The 13,334-nt window shown below is 38.2% G+C and overlaps 1 protein-coding gene across 1 annotated transcript; it reads right to left on the minus strand.

Moving 5' to 3' along the window:
* Positions 1-1,488: 1,488 nt before the first annotated feature.
* LOC110068071 (inositol oxygenase-like) lies at positions 1,489-11,996 on the minus strand. Its single transcript, XM_089279665.1, has 7 exons — positions 11,861-11,996; positions 11,196-11,390; positions 7,454-7,791; positions 6,726-6,793; positions 6,250-6,299; positions 3,439-3,551; positions 1,489-3,015 (listed from the first exon to the last, which is right to left on the minus strand). The coding sequence occupies exons 1-7, from the start codon at positions 11,882-11,884 to the stop codon at positions 2,907-2,909; spliced, it is 897 nt and encodes a 298-aa protein (XP_089135791.1). The 5' UTR covers positions 11,885-11,996; the 3' UTR covers positions 1,489-2,906.
* Positions 11,997-13,334: the final 1,338 nt, after the last annotated feature.

The raw sequence follows: 13,334 nt of genomic DNA on the forward strand, positions 1-13,334 counted from the left end.
CCTGCAAAAATGCGTTTTAGATGCAGGTCAATTATTTCCATCCTCTCATGTTTCGAATGACCGTCCCTCTTTTCACAGAAAAATTTTACAGGGTGAAATGTCCTTTTTTTCAACAAAATTCAACTTTTAATCATTTATATCTTCTATAAACGAAATCAAGGGAGATCATTCCTAACCTAGCAAGGTAGATAATTTAAATTTGCATCGCAAACACTCATTTATTGATCAATAGAATGAAAATTCACCGCTAATTCACCAATTTACGTAATTTTGACAAAATGATCACATGTCACGTGGTCAAAATAATATGTTAAGGCAAGGCAAGATGTGGAGTTTTATAATCAGGGGAAAGTTCAGCCTGGTAAAACAAATACAACAAGAGATATAGCTGCCCAACCATAATTGCACTGTACATTTCTGACCCAGGCCTTAAACTGCTTGAATATGCAGACTGGCACAAAAGGGCTAGGGTGGGTGGCAAGAAATATAAACCGGATCACGACCAAATGTGATATCTGATATCCTGATTTGAACCCAGGTTCTTCCCTCCGCCACTCAGTGTGTGAGAACTTCATCTCTCGCCTCTTTTGCAAGCTGAGCTGGCCTGAAAAACACTTATATTCTTAAGCCTAAAATATCCATCTTCCAAGGAGAATGAATAGAGATACACCTACCTTGCTTCAGGAGCATGTTTTTTTGATCTCATGAGGTGTCAGAGGCAAATAATTTATTGGCAATTTAGGAAATTGGCCTAGAAACCTCACAGGAACAAGGAAACACAGACTTCAAGCAAGGATAAGTTTCAATTATCTTTATTCATACTCCCTTGTATTTTAGACTAAAGAAAATAACTGTTTCCCATACAAATCCTTATATTTCGACTGTTGCATATAACCCCGAGTACTACTGGTGGATGGGAGAGTACTTAACCAACCTCCTTCACTCTTGAAAATTGTGGGGATAAGACCCTGGGGGCAAGGTTGGAATACTACCGAAAATTTCACCTGTGCCAGAAGTCTCTTTAGTGGAAAAAATGGAAAATCAGAAGTGGAGCCAGAGTCAAACCAGAGAAACTCTGGTCCTGCCCTGGGACCTGTTTCTTGAAAGCGCCGGAAACTTTTTGGACCCGAAAAGCCATTTTTAGTTAGTCAGTAGTTAAAGACAGAGTGGTGTATACGCCTGAAACTTCTTGTACGGAATGGAATCTCTGTTTATATTAAGAATATGTAAATAAAACAGCTCTAAATCATAAGGCTTGAGATTTTGCTACAGCTTTCCTGGTGTGAAAACTTTGCGGGACCTTCGAGAAACGGGCCCCAGGACCCAAAAGGCCAGTGTACGATCATGACCAAAACAGGTGGGCTCTTTGCCAACTGTGGAGACTATATTGAAAACGGTATCTTCTGAAGACCACTGGGGGAAAGTAGACTGTAAGTACACGAGGCATGCAGAAACACCCAAATTGACTATTACAGTCATTACAATGCATTTGCTCACCCAGCATATTGCTTTGCTAGGAAATTCTTTATTGAAACACTGATCTCTACCGGCTTATTATCAATCCAAGTAACTCTGCAGCAATTCTATTGCTTAAGAATACAAATAATTATTTCAATCCTGAGCCAAAAGTTGATACCCCATTTCAGACCACCACTCTAATATATGACAGCAGTTAAACAGAATTCGCTGCCATTTACATAAACACTTGAGACTTAAGGGCTAGTGAAATTTGCCAGTGTTGATGCTGTAAAAATTGTCAGTAGTTCCTTGTAAACAAAATACCCAGTGCCAATTCAGAGTGAAAAACATACCCACACATAAATAGTTCATAACTAAAGGGACACTCAACATTTTTAGCATGATTTTGGAAATCTCAAAAACATATATTGATCATTGAGCATCGGGATGTCAGTTTTTCAAAGGTTCAAGTTTGGCTCAAAAAACCTTTGAAATTTTGAAAAAATGTTGCAGTGTAGACTTCCTTCAAGAAATTGTTTTTAATCATTAAGTTAGAGCCAATTAAGTTCTTGTTACATAAATTTAGGGACCATTTCATGAATTTATAACAGTTTTAAGCAAATATATCGTGGCAGTGTCCCTTTAAGGGATCAAATTTCCAGGTAATCTAAGGTTACATTATGAGCTTAAAAAGTTTGAGATTAAACAAAAAAGTAGCAACTTATAAATACCCCATATATATGGACTATATAGATAATTTTGCAAAAAATATATGAAAGTGAGGAATTATCAGATAGCACTTGGTTTTACCTCCTGTTTTATAGTGCTTTTTGCCAAATCATCAAGTCTTACTTTTCAAGTTTGATGTAATTTTTAGTTTTAAATCACCAACAATATATTTCTTATCATTCTTTTTGACACTTCCTTTTTAAACACCTTTACAACCAAAAATTTAGATGGTGAATGGAAAGTGTCATGTTACTGACCGGTCTTTTTTTAAACATGCATACACTAACAAAAAATTCTTAATTATTCACAAATGCCTGTTGGGTCCAGCCAGTCAGACACTGACCCAATGCTCTTTGAGCTTGAATTCATTCGAATACCGGGTATTGCATGTTTGAGGTGAAGAGTGAAATCAAATTTTGTTAACAAATTCATCGCCCCATTTTTATACTTACAATACATGCAGCCATATTTTAGTTCAGTGCAGTCAGTTTCATTTTACCCTTTGTATAGCTATTTATAGAGTTGTTTTATTGTACAATTCTATGACAGCTGACTTCTGCTATTCATTTGTATCATTCTAATAAAAGATCAGATAAGGTCTTCTGACCCTGTACTCAGGTTACTAGAAAATCCAAAATAATTAAATATGCATGATACAACTGAATATATATGTTATATCATTTGTAGCCTGTGCATCAGGTCTTTATTATGCAGTCTTTTTACCAAGACAGTTCTCCAGGACAGTACTTGGCTATCAGTTCTTCATAGTATGGTGACACAGCCTCAACATCTGGCACACTATCAGACTTGGAGTAGAGGTCAAATTTGCTGCAAATAAGTAAAAAGACATCTTCACTGCCGCTAGAAGGTAAATAATAATGATAATAATAATAATAATAATAATAATAATAATAATAATAATAATAGTAATAGAGGAAGTAATACGTCTAATAATAATTATAATTCATTGACAAAACAGCTGCTCCCACCTGTCAAACACAGAAACAACTGTCACTGCTGACTACACACTATCATATAATTTAGTCATTGGCAGCATCTAGTCATCACACAATGGTGGCACAATTGGTCAGTTAAGACTCCTTTATTGCAGAGGTTCGTTGTGAAATACATATAAGTGCTGACTTCATTCTATATTTCAAGTAAGTGTTAGAAATGTGGGCTGCACATTTTAGAGTGTAGTTGAAGGTGCTGCAGCACTCAGTTTTTATTTTTATGAAGTAAGTCTCTCACTTGAATTCTTTAACCCATTCCAGCATTTTCATATCTTTGTCATCACAAAGGTAATTGTAGTCTCCACTACAATGCCAGGGGAAAAATGAGTGGTATCTGATTATGTAGAGTGCCTGAAATGTAAATGAATAGTTTAACAAAACTGAATCACTTGAAACCAAATATTTAGTATTGAATTTATTAAGGGTCGGAGTAGAGATATAAACAAAGATGTAACCTTTTAAGTCATAGTTGCAAAACCTTCCAGAAAAATTCTTAATTTTTGTTACACTGTGTTGAATTGTTCAAGAATATATCCATACCCCCCTCATAGAGAATTACGTTCCTTCAAAAATGCATTATTATTTTGTAGATTTTTAAACTGTCCTCTCCCTTGGAATTTACAATAACCCTCTTTGGGGTGGTTATGGATATTTTCTGGAACAACACATTTGTAGCCTATGAACTCAGACAGATTTCCAACTTTTGTTTCTAGGCGGTATGAAACAAGAGCCCGAAATCTGTCTGTATTCGCAGGCTACACATTTGGAGATACAGGAGAAATTAAGTAAAAAAAACACCCTCCAAAACCTAACACAGCCTGACTAAGGGGTTCACGCACATTATGCTGACATAAATTCTTCTATTAGAGCATTTAAAATACTGCAGTTAGGACAAGTGCTATTCTGCTCTTTGAAAATTATTTTGTGGTCTATTTATTTATAGAGGCTCTGTTCTGTGGAACAAGATTCCCTCAGAAATCAGACACCCACATAGTTTAAATGATTTTGAAACCTAATATTGAATGGCAGAGGTTATTTTTGATACACTGTAAATTAACCCATTGACTCCCATGAAACAGTGCAGTGCAGGGGTTTCATTAGAAACTGGCAACCGGCGAAAATCGCCGCCTACTTTGTTGGAAGTTCCCTTTTACCGCAGCCTACTTTGTCTGCACATGCCCAAGCAAAAATGTTGTGAAACGCGATGCTAGTGGAAAGAAAGACATGCTGCCAGGTTGCAAATGCCTTTTTGAGTAGATTGGAGCTAATTTGGCCCATATCCAGTCTGAAAATCTCCAAAATGTCCAAAACATGCATTTTTGGCAAAAAGCTCTGGGAGTCAATGGTTAAAGAAAGTTTTAAATATAGTTACCGGTAAATGGAATTTAACATAGTTAACGACTAGGAGCTAGTCTGGTCAACAGCATTTTTCTAGACGTTTGTTAGCGTCTTGGCCGTCTGTTTTCTGTAGCATTTGCAGCAGTCATATGGTTGTGGGAGCCCTGGGGCTGACATTGTCCAGCGGTATTCTTGGTTAGTACCTGCGTTGTCCCATGTGCTTGCAGTGTGTTTGTTGCTCTGTTAGCATGGCATTTTTCAGTTGAATAGGCCCTTTGCACGATCCGGTCACATGGTACAAAATCCCACTTGCTGGTGCGCAAGTCGCACAGCGGGACTTCCAAAACAAAGGCAGGTTCAGGTGGACTGGTACAAGTTGCACTGTTTTGGAAGTCCCACTGTGCAACTTGCACACCAGCATGTGTGATTTTGTATCATGTGACCGGATCGTTCAAAGGGCCTATTATAGTAGTTTAGCGGTTCTCGGCATTCCCTCCCTATTCCCCCTTTTTTTCAGCAGTTTTTTTTTTCCACTGAGCTATCTGGCTCAAGTGTGATGGGTGCCTGAAGGGGGCCTGGCGCGGGGGGGCTTGTGACTTGGTTGCGGGTTGGGCAGGCCAGTCGGGTGTTCTAGTGCCTTGGGATGTGACTGCGGTTGCAGCCCCCCAGCTTCGTAGGCTCTATTCCTCCACTAGTGGAGGTCTTTAATATGTATTAGGTTTTTATTTCACGTTACCTTTCTCAGTTAAGTAGTTTGTTAAATAAATAAATAAACAAATGACAACATTTAGAGAGGAAGCCGAGCACTCTCACCATGCCACTGTGCCACTGATCCCTGCTTCCCCGTTAGTTAAAATGTAATTAATGTATTCCTGTTAATATAGTTAATACATTCTTTATGTGATTTTTTACACGACTCCTAGGAAGACCATTTATATGATAAGATATTGTGTTTAAAATAAAGATTGATGATGATGATGATTAACAGTGTAATTTGCAGAAAAAACATCAAATTTCATATTTTCATTCTTTAATTTATATTTATTGGTGACAAAAACCTCGATCATTTTTCAGAAACGTAAGTCCGACATCACTTGATGCCACTCTTGTTCAGTACCACATCATTGCATTAATTTGCTTGACATGAAATCTAAAATTGAAAGTATTTGATATAGGATCTCCTGGTAATAAGCTGTTTGCTGCAAAAAGGTCGCTGAGGAGTCCATGGCTTTTGGGGATTATCTTATATTTAAAAATCTCTTTTTCCCAATAACTCGTGCATGTTTTAATGTTTTAATGTTTTGTTTTATTTTTTTTTTGAAAAATGTTACCCTAAATAACGAACTTTAATTTAGTTGAAAAAAAGAAAATTTGGATAAAGTAGCCCTCCGAAGGTTTGGAGTAACCATACTTAATGTGCACTCTTTTTGGAAAATGTTACCTTAAATAATGAACTTTAATTTAGTTGAAAAAAAGAAAATTTGGCTAAAGTAGCCCTCCGAAGGTTTGTAGTAACCATACTTAATGTGCAATCTTTCCAAAGCCAAGTGTTTTCAAATGGTGATTCACATTTAACATTTCATTGACTTTACAGTAATGTAAAGTTTATCATAATTATGTTCATTAAACATAATATGGGTACAGCAGATTTCCTAGAAGGCATCTGAAGGAGTTATCTGCAGTAACCTTAAAATGTTGTTGGTTGTTTTACCTCTGAAGGTAGCTTGCAGTTATTTCCAGTAAGAACACGGTACATGTACTCTATGAGGTAAACAGTTTCAGATGTGTAATACTGTACAACTGTGACAATCATACTAATTTACAGCTTTGTAATAAAATGTAGGATTTAACAGCATTATCTTCATACAAAAGGAAGGTAAATTCACTGAACCTAACTTAGATGCTCTTCTCAAATTTGAAATTGAAACAAATCTCTAAATTCAATTTGCAAAATATTTTAGCACAAACAAGATAACATGAAAGACAAGAGCCTTTACAAAGACATGATTGATCATCGCAGTTATACGCAGTTAGTTAGACATTCACACATTAGACACCATAACAAACAGTTCTGCAATAAAGCACTGCTTATTATAGCTTTCTTTTGCATATGCACTGACAAGGGAAGTAGAATAAGGGGACAATAAACACCCAAGTAAACAGATCAAAAATAAAGAACTGTCATACCATCATGTCCCCAAGACATTGTGACTTTGTCAAGGCCACAGTTTGGTTCATAGATGCCATATTTTGAGCTGCAAAATGTATAAGAAATAACAAATATAACTGAAATGAGAATTCACCTGTTAGATCCCAAAGTTGAGGCTGATACAATGTAAATAGAAGTGCACCAACTGTGCTCAAAAGGGAGGGGAATGAGTAACAAGAACATCCAGGTTTTCATTAATGATGGTTTCAGCAGGATTTGGTGACTGGTTTTCACAGGCAGGTAAAACTTTGAACTGAACTTCTTTGTAAAGTAATCTTTCCTCTAGATAGTCAAACCCGGCAGGAAAATCACCCTCACAGCCAGTCAGTTTGAACAATGCCTGGCCCTTATTGAAACCCCTCGTACATGTGCATCATTTAATCAAATGTCTGGGTAAAAAAGGTAAAGTCTGCAAATGAGCCAAGGGGCTGATCAGGCTGGAGCTTCTCCTGGTTTTTGTAGCATGAAGTGACTAGCAATATTTATACTCCACCTGGATGGGATGCTGGATTAACCCCAGCATTAAATTCGCTGGTACCCAGTTGTACACCTGGGTGGAGAGAGGCACTTTGAGAGTAAAAGTGTCTTGCCCATAAACACAACACAATGTCCCTGGCCAGAGCTCGAGCCCAGACTGCTCAATCTGGAGTCGAGCTCACTAACAATAAGGCCACTGCATATCCAAAAAAACAAATGCCTGACATACCTGTATTCTGGAACTTTTGTGTCTGGATTGTTTTTAAATGTCTCATGGAAGACTATATGTTCTGAAAACTTGCAGCCAAGAGGAAAAGAGTCTCCCACAACACAGTATTGAGGTTCTCCCCACAAAGCCATGACTTTTCCTAGGTCATGAAGAAGACCTGTCAAGTGGAACCAGTCTTTGTCTGGATGGACAGAACGGATACGTTCTGCTGTTTGAAAGGCATGTATTGAATTTGGTAGGTCTGTGTCTGGGTCACTTTCATCTACCAAAGCATCCAAGAGATGCACTGCTTCCATGATTGTCATTTTATGACTGTCTAGACGGCTCCATTTCTCTGTCTAGAAAATAACAATATTGAAAGTCATTATGAATGAATGACATGCATAAACTCTGATAAGACTAATACTATATTGGCCACTTAATTAATTAACACACAATAATGGTAAAGAAACGTCCTCTAAGTGACAGGTAGCCCAAGCTTAAGCTGTGAGATAATTATCTTGCACAATACCTGAGTCAAGGCAAAAATTGCAATAGTTAGGCCTTTTAACATTCAAACACTTTGCGACATTTCTCCTTCCTGAGACTTAAAATTGTAAATATTCCAATACAATTCTTGAATTTTTGACGTGACTGCTGTTACATAGGATGATCATCTCACAGTTTCAGCTTGGGCCAGCTGTGCCTGAGTATGAATCACTATATGTATGTATGTTGATACCCAAGAGCCAGTATATACCAACCTGACAATGTTTGAAACACAATATCTCACCTTTCACATGAATCTAACAAACCACAGATTTTGTTCTTACCAGTAATTGCTTTTTCAATTTTTTTGCATTTTATTTATTTATTCCATTCTAAAATTCTAATCAACAATGATTTAGATAAACACATACAGGCAAAAACTAACGATAGATAAATCCGACGTCTCGGCGACATCTTGGCGCCATTGTCAAGGGAAACTAATTAAATATGCGATTTCAAGAGTAACTAAGAGTTCAGAGTTTCTAATTTGCATAAGTTAGACAAAGACTTTAGCGCGAACTGAGTCTGATTGTACATTTAAACACGGTCGTAATTGTTTAATGAGTAACATCTCATTAATGAGACAATCAAACTTGTTGTGGCATTTTTTCAACACGCTAAAACAATTGCGAAGGTCATCCGGAATCCTGCCTGCGTGTCTATTATCATAGTGATTGCGTACTGACGAGGTCTTGCTTCTATGTCCATCAACGCGTACGAACAGATGGCCACGGGTGTAACCGACATAACCAGCATCGCACTGGTCACACTTGAAGTTATACACAACGCATTGTTGATCAATGAGCTGAGGCTTAGGTTCGCTTGTCGGGAACTCCTGGGCAATCTTGCGGCTCGTAAACACGGGTTGAACACTGGTCTGCAGCTTCACACTGAGATCTTTCAACTGTGTCTTCACGATATTAGCAGACTCCTGGTCTTTAAAGGGTATGACAACCCGAGTAGTGTTTTCTGTCGTAGATCTGGACCGTAATGAGGGCTGGTCAGCGACCTTTAAATTTAGGAAGGTTTTGACAGTGGAGTCAACAACATTTCAAAGCAAGACCTTATTGATCTTTTGGGTGTGGCCACCAAGGGGCAGCTTTTCCAATTTAATGGATCCCTGTATGAACAGATCGACGGAGTAGGATGGGGTCCCCCCTTGGGCCCTTGCTAGCCAACGTATTCATGTCGTCTATTGAAGAGAAATTAGATGTTGAGGGCAAGCTGCCACCCTACTATCGTCGATATGTTGACGACACATTCACTGTGATGCCCGATTTGTCTACAGCTAGGGACTTTCTTAACACCCTCAACCACGCTCACCCCGCCATCAACTTCACTATGGAGGTCGAAAATGATGGAATGCTTCCCTTTCTCGGTACTCAACTCCTAAACAGAGCGCCTCGTATTGAAACTAAAGTGTTTGTGAAGCCAACAAACAGTGGTCTGCTTCTCCATTACCACAGTCATGTCGATAATAGGTACAAGCACGGACTATTGACAACTATGCTCGATCGCGCACATCGCCTGTCTTCATCATGGTCCTACTTCACTGAGGAGTGCGAACGACTGAAGTCTGTTTTCTCTAAACTGAAATATCCCAAGCACCTTGTTGACTCCACTGTCAAAACCTTCCTAAATTTAAAGGTTGCTGACCAGCCCTCATTATGGTCCAGATCTACGACAGAAAACACTACTCGGGTTGTCATACCCTTTAAAGACCAGGAGTCTGCTAATATCGTGAAGACACAGTTGAAAGATCTCAGTGTGAAGCTGCAGACCAGTGTTCAACCAGTGTTTACGAGCCACAAGATTGCCCAGGAGTTCCCGACAAGCGAACCTAAGCCTCGGCTCATTGATCAACAATGCGTTGTGTATAACTTCAAGTGTGACCAGTGCGATGCTGGTTATGTCGGTTACACCTGTGGCCATCTGTCCGTACGCGTTGATGGACATAGAAGCAAGACCTCGTCAGTACGTAATCACTATGATAATAGACACGCAGGCAGGATTCCGGATGACCTTCGCAATTGTTTTAGCATGTTGAAAAAATGCCACAAGAAGTTTGATTGTCTCATTAATGAGATGTTACTCATTAAACAATTACGACCGTGTTTAAATGTACAATCAGACTCAGTTCGTGCTAAAGTCTTTGTCTAACTTATGCAAATTAGAAACTCTGAACTCTTAGTTACTCTTGAAATCGCATATTTAATTAGTTTCCCTTGACAATGGCACCAAGATGTCGCCGAAACGTCGGATTTATCTATTTTTTGCCTGTATATGCATTCTAAAATTACAAAGATAAATATAAAGTAAACAAGTAAGAGGAGAAGTGGAAAAGGGCAAAAATATAGCAAGCTAATTAGATGCCCTCGTTTAATTGACAATAATAATTAGGGTAAAAAAGTTAACTTAACATAGGAGCGGAAGGGGTATGAATTAATTAATACTGAGCAAAATAATACTGGAAGAGTGCTTTTTTAAAACGTTTTCTAGTTGCTAAGTTACGTATAGATAAAGGAAGGTCATTCCAATAGTAACATCCAATAACAGTGGGGCAGAATTTCTTTATATTTATTCTGGAGAAACCGGGATTTAAGTGTTGTAGGGATGCTCTTCAAGTAATTGTTTTGGAAAAGTTACTTCATTTGTTGTTCTAATTTAGGGATAGACAAAGTAATAAACATATTTCAAAGAGTAATTCATATAGTTTCTTCATTAGCGATTATTATCAAATTATTCAATTATCATCATGTCATCTCCATTTAAAACAAAGCAAATCCAGCAGAGAATTAAAGGGCTTTGCCTTGGGCTGCCTCATGTCACTGTACAGTGCAAAGAAACCTACAGCCAAACCAAACAAGTCAAACAAGTGCAATGCAAACATTAACCATAACGCCAGATAAAGTAAACAGGATCAAGAGTACATTTTCACTTTCAGTAATCTGATTTATACCTGTTTGCATAGTAAATAAATAAAAATAAAAGACTTTATTTAACCTTTCTGGTTAAATAAAGTTTAAAGGTTAAATAAAGGTTAAAATAACTGGCGATCAGCATTTACATATAAAATACAGTTATTCATAAAATTGTATTGAATTGTAAATAGTATTCTGGGATAGTGCACATTGGGCAAAAACTCTGTATCCCCCACTCACAATGACTCATGCAATCGCACATTAAGTTTACTCTAGAATAGCAATCCACCTACCTTTTGCTTGACAAATTCCATGGTTTGATTTTCATGCATCAGAGTGTATGTCAAATGGACTTTGTCAGTTTGAAGATTGACATTATAATTTCTGAAATCTCCTTCTGTTTTATTTGTTCTGGATATGATGAATTCGTTGTACTCATTGTAAGCCTCTTCAGGTCTATGGATCTGTGATGGATCCAACAAGAGAACCTACAACAGCAAAATGAAATGATTGCCCAAAAATAAAATAGCAATCAAAAAGGAACCAGTCCGGCCCAGACAGCAACGCGTTCAGTGCAATGAATACATGACCCGATTATTGTAGCGCAACACTGTCATTGTACAAAGTATTCTGGCAAACTTGCCACTCAGTCATTTGGATTTCATTTTTGTTTCAATAGCTAAGCTAGATCGTAAAAAGTGTACAGTCGCTTGTACGAATTCATTCAATCGTTTCTGGCGTGAAAGGGTTTAACTATACAGAACGACAACACTTGGTAACAAATAATTCTTCAATTTGACTTTTCTAGGGGAATGCGACTTCAGGCGCTGCTTCAAGCGAAGCGACTTGCACCGAATTCCTGCCCGTCGTTGGAGTCGAAGCTTCCAAACAGTGTCGAATCAGTCACATAGACATCGTGCTATGTCAATCACAGATTAAAGATATCAAAGATACTTACGGACTCTAAAGGCCGAGGACGCATATTTCTTCTAGCTTAAAACTGTCAGGCGAAATTGTGGATATGCGTAATTTTATTCTGCGTAGGAATGTGGTGAACCTGATTGGAACAGGTTTGGTCACGTCCTCGAAAGACTGGTAATGAATCGGGTTGGACAGTGGTTTTGTTATATAATGACAACATTCTATTTTCATGTTGCCGTGCGTCTGTTCGAAAAATTTATATTTTTAGGCTTAAAATTACACAAAATCCTGAGAGTCTAATAAGAAGAATATTCATGGACATTAAATATTAAAAACTTGAAATTATTCAGCCCACGTAGATGGCGGAAGTGCTTTGTTTTGGAGGCCAAGAGGTGGCGAAGTAAACGAGAGTGATGAAGCTTCGAGGGGATTGGTTAAGAGTCGACAGCCTGCGAGTTGTAGCGTTACACGAGCCAACCGCTAGCTCGAGTCACGACTCAACCTCGAGTCACGAGTCAACCTCCAGTCAATCACGAGTCAAACGAGTTTTTTTTCTTCTGTTTTTTTTTTTTTTATTATTTATTTCGTCCCGTAAGAAAAAATAGATTGTGTGAAATAGAATATATGAATATAGATAAATTTCTTCATTTGTGCATTTCGGCTCTCTAAGGTTATTGTCACTATGTCATTGATTTCTTTATAAAATAAATGCAGCTTTGCAACACTAATACAGTTCTGTAAACACGTTCCTGCAACAATTATCGGAACTTCAAGGTCGGGCACAAAATTCAGGAAAGAGGCAGCTCGCTCGCGTGGCACGAATGTATAATATCGTTCAACATTTCTCTGAGTCAGTAGACCGTAAATCTTCGAATTAGCGCCCGGGGCGCTTATTTCAAATTTAGGAGGAGACGAGGGGCGCTAAGGAGATGAGGGGCGCTAAATCGAGGGGGGCGCTTATTTAATTTTTCCCAATTCGTGGCCTGACATGATCATTTTTTTTAATACATCATCTGCACGTAAACAACAAAATAAGCTGTTTTTCGACATAAACAGTTGATCGTAAAGTTTAAATCGCGGCACCGTTAGTATTTGTAATTTTTTCCCAAACTTAACGTGTTGACACAAACTGAAACAATGTACACGACGAAAACTATACATCCTTTGTTGTCTCATTACTCGTCCACAAAATGGGGGAGAGGAGGGGGCGCTTATTCGAGGGGGACGCTAATTCGAGGATTTACGGTACTCAACTAGATTCGTGTCACTCACTCTTTGGATGGGACAATCTTATCTTGAGGGTCGTACACGGGAGTCTCTGGTACGGTTCAGGAACGGAGAAAATAGAGGATCACGGATATAAAAATTTCGTTTTCCCGAATCACGAGAATAAGCAATTAAGATATTCTTTTCAATAACTTGTTCAAGGCTCCATGTTGCAAATCGCATACTAAGTCACTCTCGATAGACGACTCTAACGTAGAATGGAGTGGTGAAATCACGAATATCGG

This window comes from Orbicella faveolata, unplaced genomic scaffold (genome assembly GCF_042242905.1).
Source record: "Orbicella faveolata isolate gen_17 unplaced genomic scaffold, um_ofav_v1 contig_47, whole genome shotgun sequence".
NCBI lineage: Eukaryota > Metazoa > Cnidaria > Anthozoa > Scleractinia > Merulinidae > Orbicella > Orbicella faveolata.

What these genes read in the sequence shown, in the direction of transcription:
- LOC110068071 (XM_089279665.1), bottom strand. Translation starts at nt 11,884, where the DNA reads ATGCGTCCTCGGCCTTTAGAGTCC. An exon ending in GTCCTCGGCCTTTAGAGTCC is followed by an intron (nt 11,391 to 11,860) that starts GTAAGTATCTTT and finishes TTGCTGTTGTAG; the next exon opens with GTTCTCTTGTTGGATCCATC. An exon ending in ACAAAAGTTCCAGAATACAG is followed by an intron (nt 6,794 to 7,453) that starts GTATGTCAGGCA and finishes TACATTTTGCAG; the next exon opens with CTCAAAATATGGCATCTATG.